The 22,945-nt window shown below is 44.9% G+C and overlaps 1 protein-coding gene across 8 annotated transcripts in view; it reads left to right on the top strand.

Annotated features, from left to right (window-relative positions):
- Positions 1–5,409, top strand: part of net1 (neuroepithelial cell transforming 1) — a 79,468-nt gene extending 74,059 nt beyond the window's left edge. For 7 of the 8 annotated variants that reach the window (XM_056424368.1, XM_056424369.1, XM_056424371.1 and 4 more), the window contains 8 exons: positions 1,387–1,494; positions 1,601–1,765; positions 2,225–2,287; positions 2,525–2,698; positions 2,810–3,067; positions 3,166–3,336; positions 3,443–3,629; positions 3,727–5,409. In XM_056424368.1, the coding sequence (XP_056280343.1) occupies positions 1,387–1,494; positions 1,601–1,765; positions 2,225–2,287; positions 2,525–2,698; positions 2,810–3,067; positions 3,166–3,336; positions 3,443–3,629; positions 3,727–4,175 (1,575 nt within the window). In that variant the 3' untranslated portion in view covers positions 4,176–5,409. The remainder of the gene's footprint in view (positions 1–1,386; positions 1,495–1,600; positions 1,766–2,224; positions 2,288–2,524; positions 2,699–2,809; positions 3,068–3,165; positions 3,337–3,442; positions 3,630–3,726) is intronic. The other variant, XM_056424366.1, reaches the window with a different exon arrangement.
- Positions 5,410–22,945: the final 17,536 nt, after the last annotated feature.

Genomic DNA, 22,945 nt, shown 5'->3' on the forward strand with positions numbered 1-22,945 from the left:
GTCCGTCTGGGCTCCTGAAGTGAGGACGGAGTGAAACTGCCAGAAATAGCAACTTTCCCCGACCGTCTGCACTTTTTCCACAGCTGATGAACAAAGAGTGTGACTCGTGTCCTTTTGTTTCTCTGGGGCTGGCTCCCAAAAGACAGGAAGTGCAGACTGGCCAACATGCGTTTCCAATATTGACTTTGGAGACCCCCACCCAGCTGGAACTGTAGTTTTTTTGTTTTTATTATAAGGTCACATCCTTCGATTAAGGCTAGTCTGCATGTCAAAGCAGTCGCCGTCTCGTTGCCGCCACTCGAGGGCTCGCCAAGTTCTCGAGGCTGTCTGGGTTCTCTGGTCCAATGAGAAGACCCGGAGCCGACCGCAGACGGAGTGGATCTGTTCCACAGCTGTGGACCGCAGAGCGCTCGGCCTCACTGGCTGCTCCGTTTCCCCAGATCCGCTGAGCCAAGGCAGAAAACCCATTTGGCCTGAGTCAGGAGGGAAAAAAGCACTCGCACGGCTCCGCTCGATTTCAGAGAGCAGAGCCCTCATTAGTGTGACAGTGCTCGGGATTGAAGTTTTTGCGGGGAGTGCTAATTATGATGTCATCTTCTGGAGAAGTTAATTATGTCTCATCTTCTTAAGGAGGCTCTGTGGGCTGAAATCATTACCTCAGATCTCCTGCAGCCCTGTTGTTGGCACGAGGCCAGGCGGCTCGCTCTCTCCTTTCTCCCAGCCTCGGGGCCGGTGGGGGGAGGGAGTTCCACCTGGCCCAGGTGAAGCTCTGCTCTCACGCGAGGCCCGTCGGGACAGAGCCTGTCTCGACTCGCAGCGACCGGTCGACGCCGCCGCACCGTGCAACACACACACACACACACACACACACACACGAGACCCAATCCTGGAAGCATTTATCTCACGCCGTTGGAGTGACGGACCAGATCCACTCTCAAGAAGTGGATCTGTCCGGCCAGATAGCAGCAGTGTGTGTGCACGGGGGGAATGGGGGGGGAACAGCTGAGAGCAGGTTTCTCGTGCATTCCTGGCATTCCTCCAGACCCCCTTTCCCCTTCCAGAAAGGCTCTTTGTGCTGTGGGACTCTTCACATGATGGAGCCAACAGCTGCTGGAGCCGCTTCCTCCTCCTCCTCCTCAGTAACTCCGTCAGTCTGTCTGCGGGTCGCCTCCGGCTTCGACTCCCGTTCCAGTGAATAATGAGGATTTATGACTCGATGCGTTTTATCACAAGGGCGTCGCAGGGCAGCGTCCGCACGTCACCGCTGACGTCTGGAAAAGCTCGCGGTCGGCAGCACTGATGAATTTGCTCCGTTCCGACTTTTTCTCTTTCACAATGACATTACCCTGACTGATCTCTCTCCGTCTTCTTGTTGTTGTTGTTCAGGAACCCAGCACAAAGCGCGTCCGTCCTCTCGGCAGGGTGACGTCACTAGCCTACCTCATCTCTCCGGTGAAGAATGGGGCCGTGCGGCGCTTCGGCCAAACCATCCAGGTAAGCTCCCCCGTGACGTCCCCACGGAACCGGAGGCCACGCCTCTTCGCGGCTCTGCCTCGCCTGACTCTTCGTCATCTGACTCGTCCTCTTTCCCCATCTCCAGGCCTCCTTCCGGGGCGATGGCAAGTCGCCCAGTGCGCCCCACAAGCCCTGCAGCAAGGCGGCGGCCCCCACGCCACCCAAGAGGAGGAACAGCGCGCTGTGGTCGGAGACGCACGACGTCCACCAGAAGGGGATGTTCTCCACGAAGGAGATCAAGCGGCAGGAGGTGAGAATAAGCACCGAGTCATGATCGTACAGTAGGAACAGGAAGTGCATTGTAGAGCACGGCGGGGGTGCCAAGAGGAGACGACTTATAAACCCAGACGGTGGTTATTCCACCAGGGTTCACATGGCCCTGTCGTATTCGTGTCAGATAGTCTAAATGGGTCTAGAAGCCCTCCTGGGCTCATTTCCCCATCTGTGTGAGCTCACATAGACCCGACAAGCCAACAAACCAGCGCCCCCCCCCCTGCCCCACACCCCCCACTTGTGGTGCACGTGTCAGACATCTTGGCCAACCGTCAAAAAGCCTTAACGGTTTTTAAACACAGAGCGAGCAGCAAAGAGAGAGATCTCTGAGTCTTGGCACCGGTGCCGTTTTACCATTTAGTCTAATGTCAAGACATTCTGATTCATGTGTTTTTACTAAAAATAAGTTTATTCTCCCTCTCCTCCTTTTTCTCAGGCCATATTTGAGCTTTCTCGTGGAGAACAGGACCTGATCGAGGACCTCCAGCTCGCACGCAAGGTTTGTACTCTTAAATCTCCGAGGCAGAGGCAGAGTACATTTGAAAGCAAACAGATTAAATCAAAGTCTGGCAGGGCCCTTCACACGAGCCGAGCCAGGAGCTATAAAACAAAAAGAGGAGTTGCTCTTCTCCTCCTCTTGTACCCTCGCAAGCTATTCTAAGCCCCGCCTCTCTCTGGGCCGATGGCACATCTGACGTCATTTTGACCTTTTTGTCTCTCTCCTCTCGTCCGCCAGGCGTACCACGACCCGATGTTGAAGCTCTCCATCATGTCGGAGGAGGAGCTCACGCACATCTTCGGCAACCTGGACACCTACATCCCTCTGCATGAGGACCTCCTGGCGCAGCTCGCCAAAGCCACGGGGCCAGACGGGACCGTGGGCCAGATCGGGCAGATCGTCTTGAACTGGGTAAGCGTCCCGTCGCCTTGTGCCTCGGCCTCTTTTTGATCCTGTTGACGTCCGGCTTCCAGTAAGAAAGGCAGCATGAGTTAAGTGTCTCTTTCCCCCCCCCCCCTGCAGCTGCCTCGGCTCAACGCCTACAAGGACTACTGCAGCAACCAGCTGGCAGCCAAGGCGCTGCTGGACCAGAAGAAGCAGGACCGGCGGGTGCAGGACTTCCTGCAGCGCTGCATCGAGTCGCCCTTCAGCAGGAAGTTGGACCTGTGGAGCTTCCTGGACATCCCGCGTTCCCGCCTGGTCAAGTACCCGCTGCTGCTCAAAGAGATCCTGAGACACACGGCGCCGGAGCACCCGGACACCGCCAGCCTGGAGGAAGCGGTAGGTGGAGGGGCGGAGCCTTAATAAGAGACGCAGGGCGTGGATCTTGAAACGCGCGGCTGAGCTTGATGTTGTTCTTTCCTCTTGTGGTTCTTCAGATCACCGTCATGCAGGGCGTGCTGTCTGACATCAACACGAAGAAGGGGGAGTCCGAGTGTCAGTACTACATCGACAAGCTGGAGTATCTGGACGACCGGCAGAGGGACCCCCTCATCGAGCAGTGCAGGAGTCTGCTGTGTCACGGCGAGCTGCGGAACAAGAGCGGCACGGTGAGCACCGCTCGTCATCACGAGCCTCGCATCCCGTAGAACACCCGCTTTACACGGACCAGTGTGTCCAACATGGGGTTTAATGGTTGTGGGCGTTTCCCTCCAGAAGCTGCACGTGTTCCTGTTCACCGAGCTGCTGGTCCTGACCCGCCCCGTCACCAGGAACGAGCGCCAGTGTTTCCAGGTCTACCGGCAGCCGATCCCGGTGCGGGACCTGGTGCTGGAGGACCTGCAGGACGGAGACGTCCGGATGGGCGGCTCCTTCAGGGGCGCGTTCAGCAACGCGGACAAAGGTGAGGCTGCTGGTCCACGGCGAGGAGTTCCCGGCGGTTAAATGTGTGAATACACGCCGAGAGCCATTTGTTTATTCTGCTTGTCCTCTTCCACCAGCCAAGAACATCTTCCGCGTGCGCTCCCCGGACCCGAGCCAGGCGCAGTCGCACACGCTGCAGGTCAACGACGTCTTCCACAAGCAGCAGTGGCTCAACTGCCTCCGCAGCGCCATTTCCGTCCACCGGCCGCTCGGCGAGCCCGCCGCGCCGTCTCCTCCGCCGGCGAGCGACGCCCGCTCCAAGCGCCGGCCGTCCTCCGTCTCCGCCATCGTCCACATGGAGGAAGTGGACGAGAACCGCCTGCAGCGGGCCTCTCGGTCCGCGCCCACCTCGCCGTGCAGCGGCACAAGCCCCGCCCCTTCATCCCGATCCTCTTCCTCGTCTTTATCGAGGACGTCGTCCTCGGCGTCTTCGGCGTCGCCGCTCTCCTCGCCCACATCGCACAAAACCAAAAAGGATAAGAAGTCTCTGTGTTCTTTAGGGAAGAGAAAAGAGACGATGGTGTGAGCTGAAGGAGGAAATGGACTCCTGTTTGGACATTGAGATTTATTTGTTGTACATAAATGTGACGTGGAGAAGCTCGAGACTATTTATGCGTGTCTGCGTGCGTCTCACTACAGTGTTCTGTGTTACTGTCCTCTTCGGCAGCTATTTACCTCCCCCCCCCCTCCCCTCCCCCTCCCAGAGCACCACAGAGACACACTGTGTTCTGGAGATGGAGGCGGTGCATTAAATCCTGTTTACTATTAATTTGATATTTAAAGCATTATTCTAGACCTTTTTGGGGGGGCTAATGAAAGTTTTACATTTTTTATATTCTAAAAATGTATCGTAGTATTTTTTTAGGTATCATAAAGCAGCACTGTTTTTAGCTTTTCGGTGAAGTTATTTGAAATGTTCAGCATGTTTAGCAGGCAAGAAAGGAGGAGAATCCCCCCTCCCCCCCAATGTAATACACAAAGCTACACATCTTTCTGTAAGAGTCTGGTTTCTTGGGGGGATTAATCAGAAAACATGTCTTATTTTTATACATTCCTTTAATGACAGATGTTAGGACCTGGACACTTTTTTTTCCCTTTTCTTATTCACATGGGCATTAATTTAAATCCAGTGACAAATGAGACTTCAGTTTCTCTTTGTTTGGGGGAAAAAAGAAACATCACTATGATATGAGTTGTCGTGGTAGCAAATCATCTAATGTCAAAATCTGAGACGGGATGATGAGTTTTGTTTTGAAACAGAATTTAGAACTGAGCCATGCTGGTTTTGAAAAAGCTGACTTTTCAGAATGAAACGGATCACTTTTCAGTGGAGCATCTTGCATGGAGCTTTAGTTGTGGACACTGCGTGCACCAGGAGAGGCAGCAGGACATGTGTACCTGTCCGAGGGGAAAAGGACAATTAAAAAGACGGAAATGATGGAAATAAGAGAAGTTTGTTGAAGGTTGAAGTTTGAAGAGAAAAGATGGAAGACGGAAAAAGATGCGAGCTTGGAACGGAAATAGAATGTCAAAGCAAGGTGTCATTGACTTCCTGTAGAAGTTGATGTGATATCTTGCTTAAAGATGGATTATAGGAAGCAAAGTGAATGTAATTGACAGGAAAAAGTACGTAGGGGAAGGAAGTTAAAAAGAAAGGTTTTTGGACGTTTGAACAAGATGAAAAGAAAAGGACAACTTGCTTGCTTTGAACTGTATGTAATAAAAAAAATAAAAAATTATTTGTACGATTTGCAACTGAACTTTTGGTTTCATGTTTTCATCTTGTCTTAGCATAAATAATTACATTCAGTTTATTTTATATAGCCCAATATCACAAATTACTAAATATTCTCAGACGGCTTTACAATCTACACATACCACATCACTGACCTTTGACCTCTCAGGAAAAACTACAAAGAAAATTCAGGAGAGCAACCGGAGGATCCCTCTCCAAGATGGACAGAAGCAATATATGTCTTGACCAGAAGAACAATAGATGTCATGTGTACAGAATGAACAGTTAGTTACATCATCACATTAAATGAATGTGACAGAAATGATGAAGAATGAGTTTTCACGCTAAACTACGTTAACTGGTTGCCAGATTTTCATGCTAAACAATGCTATCCGGCTGACAGTTTTCATGCTAAATAATGCTAACTGGCTGACAGTTTTCATGCTAAACAATGCTAACTGGCTGACAGTTTTCATGTTAAACTACGCTAACTGGTTGACAGTTTTTTTGCTAAACTACGCTAACTGACAGTTTCCATGCTAAACTACGCTAACTGACAGTTTTCATGCTAAACTACGCTATCTGTCTGCTAGTTGTTATGCTAAACTACGCAAACTGGCTGCTGCAGCTTCATTGTGGAGTGACAAACGATATGCATTTAAAGAGTTAAGCAACATATCATCAACCTCTCAGCCAGCAAATATATGTTTCTCAAAATGTCAAACTATTCTTTTTGGAGACTTTAAAATAGACACAATAGCTTACCTCATTGGGCTAGGTCGTATGACTCACTTGAGACTGATTAGAAGAGAGTACCAAAGGAAGGCAGAAAATAGGAGAAACCTATTGATTTATGACCGCTCTTAACTTTTAACTAAACACTCGGTTCAATGAAAGTGCCAAAAGAAACATTTGCAGTGAGAATAAATCAGGATTTGTTTTTGTTTTTTGTAACCGCGACATCGCTGCCCGGTTCCTCGGTTTGAGCTACGTTATTTGTTGATGGAGAGTGGTTAATAAAAAAAGACCCTCCCTTTGGAAACCTAACAAATGTTCCACAAGAGCCTCTCAAACGTTTTAATAAACAGATTGGCTTTAAAGGAATTAAAACTGAAAGGGCTGCTCAGCTATACCCCAGTGGTGTGTGAGTGACAATGGTAGGCCTAAATCAGAAGATTGAAAGCCTTCACCGAGCTTTTTAGCTGTGAGACGTTAAGTCTCTGCTGGAGCGTGGCAGGTTTTCTTTCCTTTTTCATTTGTCTGCTTGGCCGCACCGAGTGATGGCCTCATGTCTGCCTCTCAAAAAACTAAATTCTCCAAACATTCGCTCATGCTCGCCACACAGTTGCCAATTTACTTGAATGGAAGTTTGACATGCACCAGCGTTAGTCAGTGAGATGGGCTGCAAAAATAAAATAAAAGACACACCAGTACAAGACAACGATTATTACTGTTGATAACACCCAAAGCCTTCTGAGTAGGAACCACTCTGCTTAAATTAAACCTTGCTTTTTTGTTGCTGTGTTGATCAGGCAAATGAAGTCAATTAATTTCAATCTACTGTCATGTAGCAAAAGTAGATATTTTGGAGATCTTGAACTTTGCATCACAAACACATACAGCCTTTAAAACCAGCGCCATGGATTTCTCTTTAAGCTGAAACAGAAAATAAATCCCTACAGGAAATAAGTACACAGCAGGACGCTCCCTCCAAGAAACCTCCCTCTCCTCTGTGCTCCTGAAGGAGCCGTGGGCTGGACTTTTGACGGCCACAGACAACTGAGCCTACTTGTCACTCATCTGTCACCACCACATCCTTTGAGGCTTATCTCGTTCCGCCAAAAAAGCTAAAAAAGCACAAACTGCCCTCGGCTCCAGTGTCTGAGCTTCCCCCCGTGGCCACGGCTAGCAGAAGAGGCTTGAAAAAGAATAGGAGCTGTTTCAAGTGTAGCATTAAGGCATGGTGGAATTAGCGAGTTCGCTAAATGGCCAGCTAGGCGTCCACAAGCTAGCTTCTGGTGTGAATGTGAATTTGTTTCGTCCTGACGGCCACATCACTGTGTACATGTGTGCACATGGGTAACATCTTCTTTAAAGCCAGTTTATTGTTGGGAAGACTATAAATGACCATTCACCATTTAATGCCACCTATGCTACACTGGTTGCAAATAATTAGCAAAAAACAGTTGTCCCTCTTCTGGCATCGTGCTTTCAGAGTCTGTGGACGTCCATTTGCTCGTTACCATTCCACCGCTTGTTTTTGTCGTTACTGCAAAGCCTCATCCAGAGTGCGTTCAGTTCATACAGAAGTTAGCCCGCGCTGTCACAATGGTACAAAACTAAAATGGCCTCCGCTCTGACCATTCTGTAACGTCGATTCGAATAAGAAGGTCAGTTCTTCTCGGAATTATATTTCTACGCTCCTGACGAAAGGATCAGATGAAATTGAGGAAGAAGAAACTTCCCTGACTGGTATGACTCAGTCACCATTACTACAATGTGGAAGTGACACCGGATTCTGGCCATTAGACAAGGTGACGATGAGCTGCTAAAGTGGCGGAATTTATCCCTGGAGGGGCGGTGAATATAAACAGTTAATTTTTTAGGGGAATAAAACCCACTTCCATTTGTGGTTGACATTCAGAATAAGAGGAACTGTGTTCATTCAAGTGGATATTCCAACACACAGCAACACCAAAATTAAGTCAGCCTTTCAGTTCATCATCCCTGTTGTGTGATGAAATGCTTGACTCACCTACATTTGGACCAATATTTTTATGGTCTCTTTTTCTTTTTTTAGTAATATCAACCACATTCTGTTCCAGGTTTGCTAATTCATGTTCTACCATTTAAGAATACATATGATAATTAAAGCTTCACTCAACTATTCTTTTTAAATCCACAATATATCATGTTAAAAGGATGGTTCATAGTGACAAGCCCACATAAAATGACAATCTCTGCATGACTCCTTAGCACATTTACATTGATGTTTTCAAAAATGTCAGAGTTGTTATGCAGATTAGTTTGAGATTTTGAGAAACACAGGGACTTGGCGAAACTACACTGTCTGCTTGTTTTTATGCTAAACTACGCTTACTGGCTGCTCGTTTTCATGCTAAACTACACTAACTGGCTGCTAGTTTTCATGCTAAATTACACTAACATACGACATCCCTGACCTTTGACCTTACTCGGGAAAAACTACCAAGAAAATATAAAAAATATTTTCAAGGGGAAAGAAAGATAAGAAGCTTTCAAGAGAGCAACCGGAGGATCCCTCTCCAAGATGGACAGAAGCAATATATGTCGTGACCAGATGAACAATAGATGTCATGTGTACAGAATGAACAGAGTTAGAGTTACATCATCACATTAAATGAATGTGACAAATGATGAAGAATCAGTTTTCATGCTAAACTACGTTAACTGGTTGCCAGTTTTTTATGCTAAACTCTCCTAACTAGCTGCTAGTTTTCATGCTAAACTCTGCTAACTGGCTGCTAGTTTTCATGCTCAACTCTGCTAACTAGCTGCTAGTTTCCATGCTAAACTCTGCTAACTAACTGCTAGTTTTCATGCTAAACTCTGCTAACTGGCTGACAGTTTTCATGCTAAACTTTGCCAACTGGCTGACAGTTTCCATGCTAAGCTTTGTTAACTGGCTGACAGTTTCCATGCTAAACTTTGCTAACTGGCTGACAGTTTTCATGCTAAACTTTGCTAACTGGCTGACAGTTTCCCTGCTAAACTTTGCTAACTGGCTGACAGTTTCCATGCTAAACTTTGTTAACTGGCTGACAGTTTTCATGCTAAACTTTGCTAACTGGCTGACAGTTTCCATGCTAAACTACGGGAAGAAACACAAGTTTGCTGCATTGTCATGGAGATCTTGCTCTCTGGAGGGATATAGCTACAAGGGCTAATTTAGCTGGAACACACGCTGGTCAAAAGAAGTTATTGACAAAGAGGTTTTCACACGCAAGGACTGATTTTGAAGCAGCTGGAGAAAAAACACCTTCTACAGCCTGTTTCATCGCGTGCAACAACACACTGCAGCTTGTTGAGGAGCCTCTGTGGATGCTGGGGGCTCACGTGGGCGGCCTTTGCATGATGAAAAGGCCACGCGGCCCCACACAAGCTGGAGACAATACAACAGAAGGATTGTCTACGGGATTAGCATGCACATGTGTGGAGGTTTAAACGCTGTGTAGCTTCTCTGTGTCTTCTCATGCTTCTGTATCACTTAAACACAACACCGTCTCTCTCTCTCTGGGTTTGATGCTAGAAGGCATCGGAAACTCCCTGGATATGAAGTGTTCAGATCAGTTTACCAAATCCACGCCCGATAACACACTGAACGCGAGACAAAGATCTGACCGGCAAAGTAGTGCTCGGGGACAACTGCGGACAGCCGGAGGTCAAACGGGTTCACGGCAGCCCCTCCATCAGAACCTGGACTCTGTGTTTATGTCAAAACACACTCTGCCCTGCTTATTGCTGACAGACCGGGAACTCGTCCAGTCATCACTCACGCGCTGCCGAAAGGAGCTGTCGGCTCAGAGCGCGTCTCTCTTAGACAAATCGCATCACTTTGTCTCCTGGAGTTCCTTTCGCCTCGGGAGATTACATGTGATGGTGGGAAAGAGAAAGAAGCCTTCGACGACGACGGCTATCTAAGACGTACATTTTTTTTTTTAAAAGGATGATGGATATGATTCCCCCTCAGGGATGTTTTACACAAAACAATAGCCGGCCTGAAAGTGGCGTTTGGTTCCATTTGTTAGTTTAGGAGTTTGTTTCATGAAGTCTTGATCTCATAAACTGCAGTAGACTGTCTGCTCACAGAGCGGGTCGGGTTATGCTATCAGACCACAGCCGTAACAGTTGGATTAATTCCCCTTCCTGTATAAGCAACACGCAACTTCATTGAGAATAAAAGTTCCTAAAACCAATGTTTTTTTGTGGCATGCGGTTAACACAAGCATAAAACATGTGAACTGTTTTGTTCTCCAACTTTAATTAAAAATGAGTCAGTAAATAACCATTTCGTGAATTGTGAAGCTTTTTTATGTGTCCTATGAAAAGCTGTGGCTAAATAAGACGAGTCGTCCTTCACTGCCGGGTTGTTTGACCGCTGTAGTTGTTTTATTGCCTGATGTTATCATTTTACCTCTGATGATTGCATTCATGCATCCCTAAAGTGGTGTTCATCTGTGAAGATTGTTTTGCACAAGAAAATGTGTAAGTATAATAAACGGCGTAGAGCTTATTTTCTGCAATAATCCAAAATTCTGTGTGGTAAAAAAATTGTCAAGTTATACTAGTTTTGCTTTGACAAAAATACATCATACACTGCTCCATCTAAGTTAACCATAACTCCAGAAGATAACTGCAGTGGGACAATCAATAAGTTATATATCCATTTACCATTGAGTTAACCCTACTTTTACATTTTTAGGTCAGGTAGAAATGAAAAATACCACACAAGAAAATCTTCTTACTGTATTGGATCTCCAGATGCCAGACATACTAAGTTAAGTATATATAATACAAATGTGAGGGTATTAGCTTATTGACAGATGTTGTAGGTACAATGTGAACTATTTTCACAAAGAATCCACAGACCTGATGTTCTGCATACCAGAAAGAAATCCTTCAGGGTGTGGAGACCCACAGCTCAAATACTTAGAATACTCTAATGTCTAAGCTAACGTGTTTTCTAAAACACTTGCATGTAAACTATGTAGAATTCATCTAACCATGAAGCAATAATCTCTGTCTTCCTATCCGTCTCTCTGTCTATCCGTCCTTCACATATCTCCACCGCCTCATCAGATAATTGCTGAGAACCTGTCTAAATGTGGTGCACACATTACACTTCCAATATTACTGATGAGAACTACTAAACTAAAAATTAAATATTCTGTTTATTTCAATTCAATTCAGTTTATTTTATACAGCCCAATATCATGAATCAGCAGGGCCATGATAGGAGACCAGCTCACCAGGCAGGAGACCCTATGAGACCTGGAGTCACAAAGACTCCGGGGAGGAAGTAGAGTTAGTAATGTGTGATGGAGGGATGTAAATTCATCCATAAAGAGAGAAAGAAGAGGAGATAGGTGCTGATTGTATCCTAAAACATCCACCAGCAGCCTATAAGCCAGTAGCAGCATATCTAGGGGCTGGACCAGGTGAATTTGATTCAGCCCGAACTATAAGCTCTGTCAAAGAGGAAAGTCTTCAGTCTACTCTTAAACGAGGTGACTGTGTCTGCCTCCCGGACTGAAGGTGGAAGCTGGTTCCATAAAAGAGGAGCTTGATAACTAAAGGCTCTGGCTCCCATTCTACTTTTTAAGACTCTAGGGATCACAAGTAGCCCCACATTTAGTGAGCGCAGCTCTCTAGTGGGGCAATATTGTATTATTGCCCCACTAAATATGCAGCAACAGGGGCGGAGCTTCAGCTTCAGCTAACGTTAGCACACGTTAGCTGAGTATCGCCGTGTAACGATAGGCTACAACTGCATCACGAAGACTCCCATCTACTGTCGCTCCTGCCGGTTCTCGTGAGACCAACAAGTGGAACCCCAACGACACCAAACCCCGTTTGCCATGAGGCTCAAAAACAAACATCGGCTAAACCTAGCCTGAGGTCTTAAAGCTAACAAGCTAGCCCTTTTCAGCTGAAACAAGCTTGTGTCGTGATATGAGACGGCAACTGCTCACATTTGGACATCTGTAATGTAACTTTTTCCGTGTTTTTCATGTAGCGGGTCGGTGGGAGTGAGTGATCACTCCTTATATGCTGGCTGAGGCAAAGTGCAGCGGTCAAGCAGCAGTGCTCTGAAGGCACGCGACCTGCCAAGATGTGTGTAATAACTTACAAACATGATGGCTATCAGGCACCTTGAGGTGCATTTCTCCATATTACTTTGAGTGGAAGCCACATGCTGGTTTCATTTGCAGAGGAATGCTTCCTCTTTGATGTAGCTTTTCTCTCAGTCACCAGAGCTATCCAACAGGAATCCACTCCACATATCACGCATTCAAGTCCAAAATAGCAGCGGGCCTGGCATCCTCCCTGCTTGCCTCACCAGCTGTGACTCACTCCGTCAGGTATGAATGCTCCTCGGGTGAGCGCTTTGTTTTAAAACCTGTCACCCGATTGTTTACCACCTTCCAAATGTTCGAGAAGAGATTAGCTGAAACTCCTGAGAAACCCGATCATCTCAGATTATCTCTGCAGGCCCGCTTCTTTGCTGCACCACAACCCATAAATGGTGCTGCAGTTTTTCCATTTCTGCATCAGGAGGCACCGTTCATTTTCCATGCCAGACGCTCCGGCAACATCCTGGCTCAGGAACCTGTGTCAGTACGATTTCCATTAGTATTATTTTCATGGCTCCAGTGGGAATTGAAGCAGCAACATTCCCAGGTAATAGTAAGGGTCGTATGATTGCTCAGCGCTAATGAGCCAATGAGCCAACTCAGTCAAAGCATCTAAGTATACAATAAAAGGAAAAAGTATTAAAAGTTGAAGCAGTCAAGGCATTGAAAGTGACATTATTATAACTCGTATGTATATCTTATGAAAGGCCAGCAAACTATTTAGGAAAAGAAGTGAAACTAAAGATTGAGACCATAAACTCATATTCACAATGTTTACTCAGGAATAAATCAAGACAGAAGTAGAGTCATTTTATATAGACTTCTATACAACCAGAGGAGTCGCCCCCTGGTGGCCATTAGGGAGAATGTAAGTTTTAGGCACTTCTGCGTTGTCTGCATTGATTCAAGTTTAAAAAGAAGAGAAGAAAACTACACACTTGTATGTGAGTATTCTCATCACACATGACCTATTTTCTTTTGACATGATATGAATGCATTGAAGGCCTCGGCGTCAACGTCTAATTACAGGTTGCCAGTTGCATCGTCTTGGCAGGAGCTCGTGAATCATGAAGGTGTGAACACGCCGTTCTCATCGGCAAGAGAACGTTATGTAAAGCCTCTGAGAACTTGCCTGTGCGTTCATATTCCAGCAAGCTTTGCATGTAGGATAAGGGCCCTCATAAAAGAAGGGTTTGGACAGTGATTCATCTGTTTTTTAGTGACAGCTCCGTCTGACACAACTCTCACTCTCATTCTTTATTAAAATTACTGTATTATATAACTGCGATAAGTTGATCTTGCATTGTAAATCTTCCTATGATTTCACCAATTCCTATGCATTCCATTGGGTCCTGACATAGCATTCGCAAATATGAAAAAAGTTACTTTTATTCAAGTTACCAGCCATTTAGATTGTTTGGCTTGGAGCTGACATCACATGCATTCAATTAAATTTGGTTTATTTTGCATCGCCCAATATCAGAAATTATGAATTTGCCTCTGTACACATCTGTACACATACAACATCCCTGACCTTTGACCTCACATGGGATCAGGCAAAATTCCCAAGAAATAGAAAAAAACTGTTGAATGTGGCTGTAAAATAGGTATTATATAATAATAATACACGCTTATAATAGTTTTAAACTGATTACTGATATACAGTTAGAGAGGGTGTGACACAGAACCACCGCAAAGATTGTGAAGACCTACAGCGTGAATAAAAAGGGTAAGAGTAGGAAAAGTAGAATAAGACATGAACTTCATTCCACCTGGAACAAGTCATGAGGGACGGGAATCTGGTGTTTAAAACCCACCATCTGTCACTCTCGATAATATGATTCCACAGACAAAACATTGAGCAGTACGAGTGGAAAACCCAAAGCTGAGCTCACAGATGCATACGCGATATGGAGCTTCCAGACCACACAGATCCGCTTGTTAGCGCTTCGACCCCGGGAGGAAATCTGTGAGATTGTACCCCCCCAGATGCACTTTCTCCGAGCTGTGTGGTCCCCCCCCCCCCCCCCCCTCCCAGAAGGTCTGAGATCTATAACCAAAACAGGGGCTGATTATCAGAATGATGAGCTAAGTTCAACACTGATCCCCTGCCACCCCATGTTAGAAGCACGGAGAGGACAAAGACTGAAATCCTGCCCTGGAGGTTTTATGTTGTTCTTGTGACTTCAACGCCTCCGTTTTCTTTTCCATTGCTTCCTGGTCTCCACATAACTGCAGAATGAAGCACAAAAATCCCTAATGGCCACCAGGGGCGACTCCTCTGGTTGTATAGAAGTATATGCTTCATGTGTTAAAGCTGCATTTTCTCTCCTGACCACCAGGGGACAACTCCTCTGGTTGTATAGAAGTCTATATATATGATTCTACTTTTCTCAAGTCAAGTCAAGTCAAGTCAAGTCTTTTATTGTCAGATACACAGAATGACACAGGGTCAGACTGGGCACTGAAATTCTTAGGACAAGGCACCACACAACAACTATCATAGCCTAACATAATATAAACATGACATACACATTGTACAAGAACTCTGAACATAATACTAACATATATACATATAATACACATAATAACTAGACTACAGACAAATGATTTATTCCATCAGTAAACATTGTAAACATGAGTTTATGTCTCAATCTCTAGTTTCAAGTCTTCTTCAATACAGCGGGATGTTCATTTGGTGGATTATGGTCATTTAGAGCCAAACAAACCATAAAGCAGGGGATGCTTTACTTCACTAGCAGTGATTGACAGCGTTGTTTTTCCTGCAGGTGGAAACTTGTGAGCACTAAGAGGAGGCAGAAGAACGTGTTTTAGTTTTTACTGGCAGACTACAGTGACAGTTTGAGCAAATATGAAAACATTTTTATTCAAGTTACCAGCTTCAGCTTTCGATACACGGGTGGCGTTCGGTATCCAGTTGAGCCAAATAACTTTTATTATTGCAAAGATATTAATACAATTTGAGTATCTCTTTTTTGCAAATGAAAACTTTGACCGAATAAGTCTATATATTCTATTAAAAAAGATGCTACAGGCTGGACTTTGTCAGTTAACTGCATCAGCAGGGCCATGGCAGGAGGCATCAGACCAATGGACCCTATGAGACGTGAAGTCACAAAGACTCCGGGGAGGAAGCAGAGTTAGTAATGTGTGATGGAGAGATGACAATTCATCCATAAGTAGAGAAAGAAGAGGAGATAGGTGCTCAATGTATCCTAAATGTCCCCCAGCAGCTATAAGCCTATAGCAGCATATCAAGGGGCTGGACCAGGTGAACCTGATTCAGCCCCAACTATAAGCTCTGGCGTATTGTCATCCATTAACAGCACAGATCATTAACAGCATCCACTGATCTTGTAAGCAAATAAAGCTCTGGTAAAAGAAAAAAGAGCTAAATGTGTCGGAAGCCCCCCACCTCCCCCCCCCCTCACACCCACCACCCTCAGCAGATAACAGTGTTCCTGTTGTAGACAAAGCAGTAAACCAGGGGAACATTGTTGCTGAAGTCCCATGAGGCTCGGCCCTTCGCCCACAGTGGGTCGGCTCACATCATTTGCTGCTCCGGGATTCGAGGACACAAAGACAGTGAAGGAATCAGAACTTTATTCGTGCCGAAACTTTAGTTAACTGGGGGAATAAATGCTTAACACGTGTTCATACATCAAACTTTACAATGACAGAGAATGAGATGAATAGAAACAGGTGAAGAGAACAATATAACCGGAATTATATGAAAGGAATTCTTGTAAAATACAAAGAGAAAGCAAGGACATTTTTTATAAGGAAGAGCCTGAGGTACAGCTGGGATGAAGATCAAAGAAGTGTTTCATCAAACTGGTCTTCGTCACCACCAGCCTCCCTTTCCTCCCCTTTCTTCTCCTTTCCTCCTCCTCTGCCTCCCATCCTGAGTTAAATGATGTGACCGGGAGTTACGTAAACTCCGTGATCCATTTCCAGACATCAAAGTGAGCCGCTGTCCTGACGGTGATGAGGACCCGACAGCAGGCCGAGCTAAACCTCCCTGTGTCCTCACACTATCATAGTTAGGGCTGAATCAGGTTCACCTGGTCCAGCCCCTTGATATGCTGCTATAGGCTTATAGGCTGCTGGGGGACATGTAGGATACACTGAGCACCTATCTCCTCTTCTCTCTCCATATGGAATAATTTACATCTCTTCATCACACATTATTAACTCTGCTTCCTCCCCGGAGTCTTTGTGACTTTACTTCTTATCGGGTCCATCGGACCTGGCTTGGTCTAAAGCCTCCTGTCATGGCCCTGCAGAGTTTTTCCTGATCCAATATGAGGTCAAAGGTCAGGGATGTGTACAGATTGTAAAGCCCTCTGAGGATAATTTGTAATTTGTGATATTTGGCTATATAAAAAAAAACTGAACTGAATTGAATAGAATACACGGTCTCCTCATCCTCCTCATCCTCCTCATCCTCCGCATCCTGCGGTTTCAGGTTCATCGTGTCCGACTTCCAGGCAAGAGTTCAAGTCAGGACCGAGGGAGGAATGAGATATGTCCGAGGGGTCGAGCACAGTTTGCAGTGTGGCAGACATATTCTCATATTATAGATATTGTAGGTTTGACTTTTGGTCAGTAATGTGAATGAAGAAGCAGGTACAGCAAAATAATACAACATGTAAACGAATCAGGTAACTTCATAAAAATGACATCTATTTACTGTTATGCAGCCTTTAAAACCAGGAAAATACAACACAATACCATTTGACCTTGATATATAGAACTGTTATCAATACTGTAATGATATTGTGACAATGGCGCATATCCTGATATGATTAATTGGATTGAACAGGTGTGGTCATGTAAACTACAGCCAACAGTTAACATTCCTTATTGGTAATGTTTCAGGTTCCGATATGATCATTGATATTATGTTAATTAGTTAATTCGATGCTGGCCACATTAATAAATGAACTCCTCTTCAGAGTTCATTTAAACAAAAAGCCCAAATGAGTTCCATGTGGACCCGAACGCGGCTCTGCAGTCCCAGAGGAGTGAGCCACACTGACGCTAGGCTGCATCTATTAAATGTCTGAAACGCTTTACGTTTCTGTCTCTCGAGCAGCGTGGGAACCTGAGCTGTGAGCTGAGGCCAAATACCTGAACCGCTGACATGAAATACCTGCTGGCAGACGGTCGATCAGAACATCGCTGTTGACACAAACACGCCTCCGCGGGTTTAATTCACGTATCGGGCGAAGAGAGGCGAGCGGTACAGACTGGTGGTAATTATATCCTCTGTCGTGTTTGTTCTCTTTTTTACTAGAACGTGGAGAGTCACGCCATGAGGGACTCCGCGACTACGACTGAACCCGACTTCAAAGAGCGGTCCATCAGGTCGGCCCGCTGGGGGAACCGAGACAAGTGGCAATAGAGGCGTCATATCAGCATCCGGTCCGTGACCCACCGGCCTCAGAGAAACACGTGTGTGTGTGTGTCTGTGTGGAGGTGCTTTTCCGCTTGGATAGAAAAACCTGTCAAAAATGAAGCTTCCTAAATTTGAGAAATATTTATACTTTAGTTAGTATTTTGGTTTCCCAGGACCCCCCCAAAAATGCATCAAAAGTATGCTGTTATTCAATTTATAAAGTGGTGTCCCCATGCAACATCTCCTAGTCAAGTCCTCACAGGGCTGCCATTACAAGTGTGTGTGAGTGTGTGTGTGTGTCTGTGTGTGAACACAACGATTAAATCCGTCACGTTGGTCAGCTGTTATCTGTATTTTATTTGAGCGAAGTGGACTTGTTTACCTTTGACCCACTTCATTTATTTCCTTACCCCCTGTTTGCAAAAATGTCAACAAGAAAAACTAAAGACACCAGGAATGTGATATTTTAAGTGCAGTCAGTGTGACTTTAATCTAAATGCACATTTCAGACTTCTCAGGCCAGTTTCGCTGTCTTGAAATTTCTATTTGAAGGTGATTCATCTGCACAGTGTGTTTTGAATGTTGGTCACAGCATGAGAAACAAAGATGTCAATGGTTATGGTAGTTGGTAAAGCCATTTTTTGAATACATGTGACACTAGCAGTGGTTCCATACAATTGTCGATAAATATAAGCAAACTTAAAAAAGAAAAAAAAGAAATGCGTTTCCATGAGATAATTTATTTAAAATGGACAAATATTTTTAAAAAATCTAATAAGAAATTGAGACTTTTAGGGAAATTGCTTCTCAAAAATTTGACAAGAAAATAGATTTTATTCCAGATAAAATAAGTTTTTTGTAAAAAACATTGAACAATGAGTGCACATGAGATGAGAGAATCTATGCATGCTATTAATACCATCGGCATCTAAAGATGTATAAAACATTAGTTTTTGATGTATGACAGTCTAATACACCACTAACAAATGACCAATATAGGGACAAAGAAACCACAGGAAGTTCAGTCATTTAGTGCAGCAGAATGTCATATCTAGGTAGCCGATGAGCAAACACATCGGTGTTGCATGCTAGGAAGCTGCCTCCCCGGATGTCAGCGAGGTCAAGGCCCGAACTCAGCCGAGCCGGCAGACGCTGTCTGCCCGTCTCCACCTGGACCGCCTCCCCCGCTCCAGGGAACACCGAGCCATCGGAGCCATGACTCACCGGCCTGGTGCCGGATTACTCACGCCTTCACACCCTCGCTTATTTTAGTTCACACTTGAAAACATTTTCGCGTGAGGCGGCCGAGCAGATCACTGCTCATCGGAAAACACAACACACCTCTCGCCGGCGGTGATGGGCACAAACAAAGCCGGACTTCCTCAGAAGCGGCGCTGAAAGAACAATAATTCACCAGCATGACGTGCCACAGCAAAACATTCAGCCACAAGCTAACGGATCGGATTCCTAACATGAATATGATGGCTGTTAGATTATGAAACCAAGACTGTCTGTACATTGTGTTAGATTGCTGTTGTTTTCCCTCCAGAATGATGTTTTTTGTACATGTTGTTCCTTTTTTGCTACTACAACCACTTATGGCAAAGGTATTTTCCTCACTCAGCTATTTTAATGCAATCTTTATTGTCCAAATAGTCTTCAAACTCCTAAATCGGCACTATGATGTGCACGCTTTCGTAAAAACTGAGCTTCTATCCCGTTTAATCCATCGTTTAATGATACATATTTTAGATCCTTGTCATTTCAACTGTCAAAGATTTCCGGATGTTTTGATGGTGTTCCAGAGATGTTTGAATTACTTCCTCGGTTCACGTTGTCCAAAGATTGTTCAGTTTAATTGCATTTATTCATTGCATTTATGCTTGAAAAATCATTAAAGAGAAAATGTGTGAAGATTATCTTGTTGAATAAAAACTGTTTGTTTGACATAAGTTTATTTTCTTTTATGATCCCAAATCCAATGGAGAGATCCCATTCTTCGGCGGAGCGCTTTGGTTCCCTTTGCTTTCTATGTTACGGAATATTGGCGTCAGTAAAAATGACGGCACAAGGTAGAGTACTTTCTCTGAAAGATGGGAAGGCTGCAGCACGTTTTGGGACCGGCTGATCTATGTGGACTCATGACATTTTGTAAGACGCATGTCAGAACTGTGATTGGACGGCTGGGTAAAGTTTACCAACTCTGTGGGGCCAGAAAAAAAAGTGCCCCCATTGCCAAGAAATCAGAAAATAGACTATGACTGCACAACTGTACTGTATATTCAGTGCGTTTACATGATGGTATAATTCTAATCTTGCTTTAGTCGGATTATGCTATATTTTGGGGGATCTGCTATTATCCCAATATACATGGCAGTGAGTAATTCGAATCATTGGCCGAAAGCATGTCATATCCGATACGATAGGTGGCGCTGTTTTCATTACAACTCGTGGTGATACAGCCATTTCCGCTTGACCTCTTCACCACTACCAACAACAACGAACAACAACAACATCAACATTTCGAGAAAGATGGCGAACAGAGAGCAAGGCGAAGCTACATCCCTCTACTGTTCTTGCATGATGTTAATAGTGACATTATCGTCTCTTTCGACTCTTTCGACTTCCGGGTCACGACATGGGAGGGAGGGAGGAGGGCGGCGGGATCTCAAGCATGCGCAAAGACGCAAAGTCCAGTTCCTAATCCAATTCACCGTTACATGCCGCGATAGTCGAATGATCAACCGGATCGGATCGAGTTATCCAGGGGTGTTAATCGGATCGTAGTCGGACCGCACATAGTCGAACAAAGGTGTTTACATGAAACGGATCATTCGATTTCAGTCCGACTAAGCCAGTTATTCTAATGCATGTAAACACGGTCTGTGACTCATGCCAATTTAAGAAACTGCCTGTGGGTGGCTCGTTGGCTCCCTGCCAGGCTACCAGTTCGCTCATTGGCTACCTAGATGGGACAGGATCCTACATGAAGGTGATTGGACGCGTGCAGCTGAACCTTCCCAGAAGTAAATGAAGGTGAAAGTTGGCTTTGAGGACAGTCTGAACAGGCCTTTAGGGCCATTACACACCCATTCAAAGGAAGATGTGGCACACCCCTTAAGTACACACTCCTGACTGGCAGTTAAAACACAAGCTCAACAGTTTGGTTCATGCATGATTCTGTCTGCTAGAATGATGAAATGGATGAGAGAAAGACAAAAGAGAAAGAGCAATCATAAAAGCGACGGTCCATATTTCATTGTGGTTACTCGCCATGCTGTCGGACGAGTGTGTAGGCCGTAATTGATAAATGCTAACATTAGCATGCTATCATGCTCACAATGATGGGGCCAACATGCTGGTGTTTAGCAGGTATGTTACTACCTGTACTATATACTGGAATATTTGCCACCTTGGTTAGTCTGTTAGCATGCTAACATTTGCTAATTAGCACTAAATGTAAATGCCGATCAGGACCATATTAATTTGAACTTTTGATGTGAATGATAACAAGTGTTAAAGAGACAGTCCATTTACCATTACTTTATAAGGAAGTAGGGAATCGACTTTGCATTACATGCTTGTAGGTTAAGAAATGCCATGTAATAATTTGCTATATGACTTATGTAGAGTACTTTGTTTTATGACTAAATACCTCCACAACTAGTGACAAACCCATTAGCCTGAGCTGCACTTTGTGTTTAGTGTTAATTAGATTATGTCAGCATGCTAACTCTGTCTCATTGGTTTGTGGACTTCTGTTTTGAATCCTCAAAGTCGGCATTCCTCCAACTTGGATTTAGACCTTTTGTCATCTTGTTGTTTTGCAAACTGGGAACGGAAGTGCCCATATTTGGACTGCGGAGGATATTCAATCACAAGGTAACCCCGCCCTAAAGCATGTACCTGCTTTATGGTCGAAGAATGTAATAAATGAACATCGTGCAGTATTGACAAGACCATGAAGTCATGTTTACAATGTTTTTGAGTGAATCAATCAGTAGAGAAGTAGAGTCATTTTCTCAGAGACTTTCTCAGAGACTTCTATACAACTAGAGGTGGTCCCTGGTGGTCAGTAGAGAGAATGCAGCTTTAACACATGGTGCATAGACTTCTATACAACCAGAGGACTCGCCCCTGGTGGTCAGTTGAGATAATACAAGTTAAATGCACCTCCACATTGGGTTCACTTTCTCTGGCTAACACGCTAAGCTAAGATGCTAAACATGCATTTGTCATTGTGAGCATGCAATGCCACTGAGAATGAAGTTGAGGTTATAATTTTGCATTTTACGCTAAAACAAACTTTTCTAAAAACGCATACTGTGCTTATATTAAAAGTAATTGAACGTAAGGGGAGGAGGCTTCGTCAAGGGATGTTTTGTAATTTAAAACATACATTTCTGTACATTCCCCTTAAGGCAGGAGACTGTTTAATCACATGTAGACAGCTGCATGGCCCATTTTTGACCTCAAATTTATTGAGAAAAACTAATTTAATGGGAGAATTAAGCGGCACGTTGTTTTGTTGGTGGACAACACATGTTTGTGTGCTTTGCTGACATCACAGAGGAGTTCAAAGCGTGTGTGAGGTGATCTCACCAGCCCTCCACACCTGCAGAGAGTCTGTCTGGGTGTCATACGAGCCTCTTTTTGTGTCCTTGGATGTCTCAGGACAGGTTAGAACAACGTCTCCTTTGTCTCCCTCATGCCGCTCTGCCTCTCTGAAGTGACAGAGCGGGTGACGAGCTAAGTGGCAGGAGGAAGGTGAAAAAAAAGTCAAAGATTAGCTTGAAAAGGGAGCGAGGCTGCGACAGATGGATCAAACCTGCATAGCAGGAGGGTTGAAAGGGAGAAAAAATGTACTTAAAAGGGACGAAATGAATGATTAACGGAGGCCCGCAATCATCCGCTCAGAACAGTGGTGAATTATGTCAACGCTGAGAATGCTATCGTTCTTTCCTCATCAGTTGTTCAACCCACACACAGCAGTGTCACAGAGGCGTTAACGCTACGGTCCCATGACAGGCGTGTACCTTTATTGTACTGCTACTACTCTAAGGTGATGTTTTAGAAATGATTGACAGCTGATAGTGTCCGAGATGGCGTCAGTTAATTAGAGAGGCTGTAAGAGGCAAAGATTGACTCTGGTGTTTTCAGTCCAGACTTTGAAACTGCTGTTTGTTGTGGATCCGTCGTCTTGTGGTCCGTGTGGGGTTAAACTGACGCCGCCGTTATGAAGTTTG

This window comes from Pseudoliparis swirei, chromosome 10 (genome assembly GCF_029220125.1).
Source record: "Pseudoliparis swirei isolate HS2019 ecotype Mariana Trench chromosome 10, NWPU_hadal_v1, whole genome shotgun sequence".
In the NCBI taxonomy this organism is placed as follows: domain Eukaryota; kingdom Metazoa; phylum Chordata; class Actinopteri; order Perciformes; family Liparidae; genus Pseudoliparis; species Pseudoliparis swirei.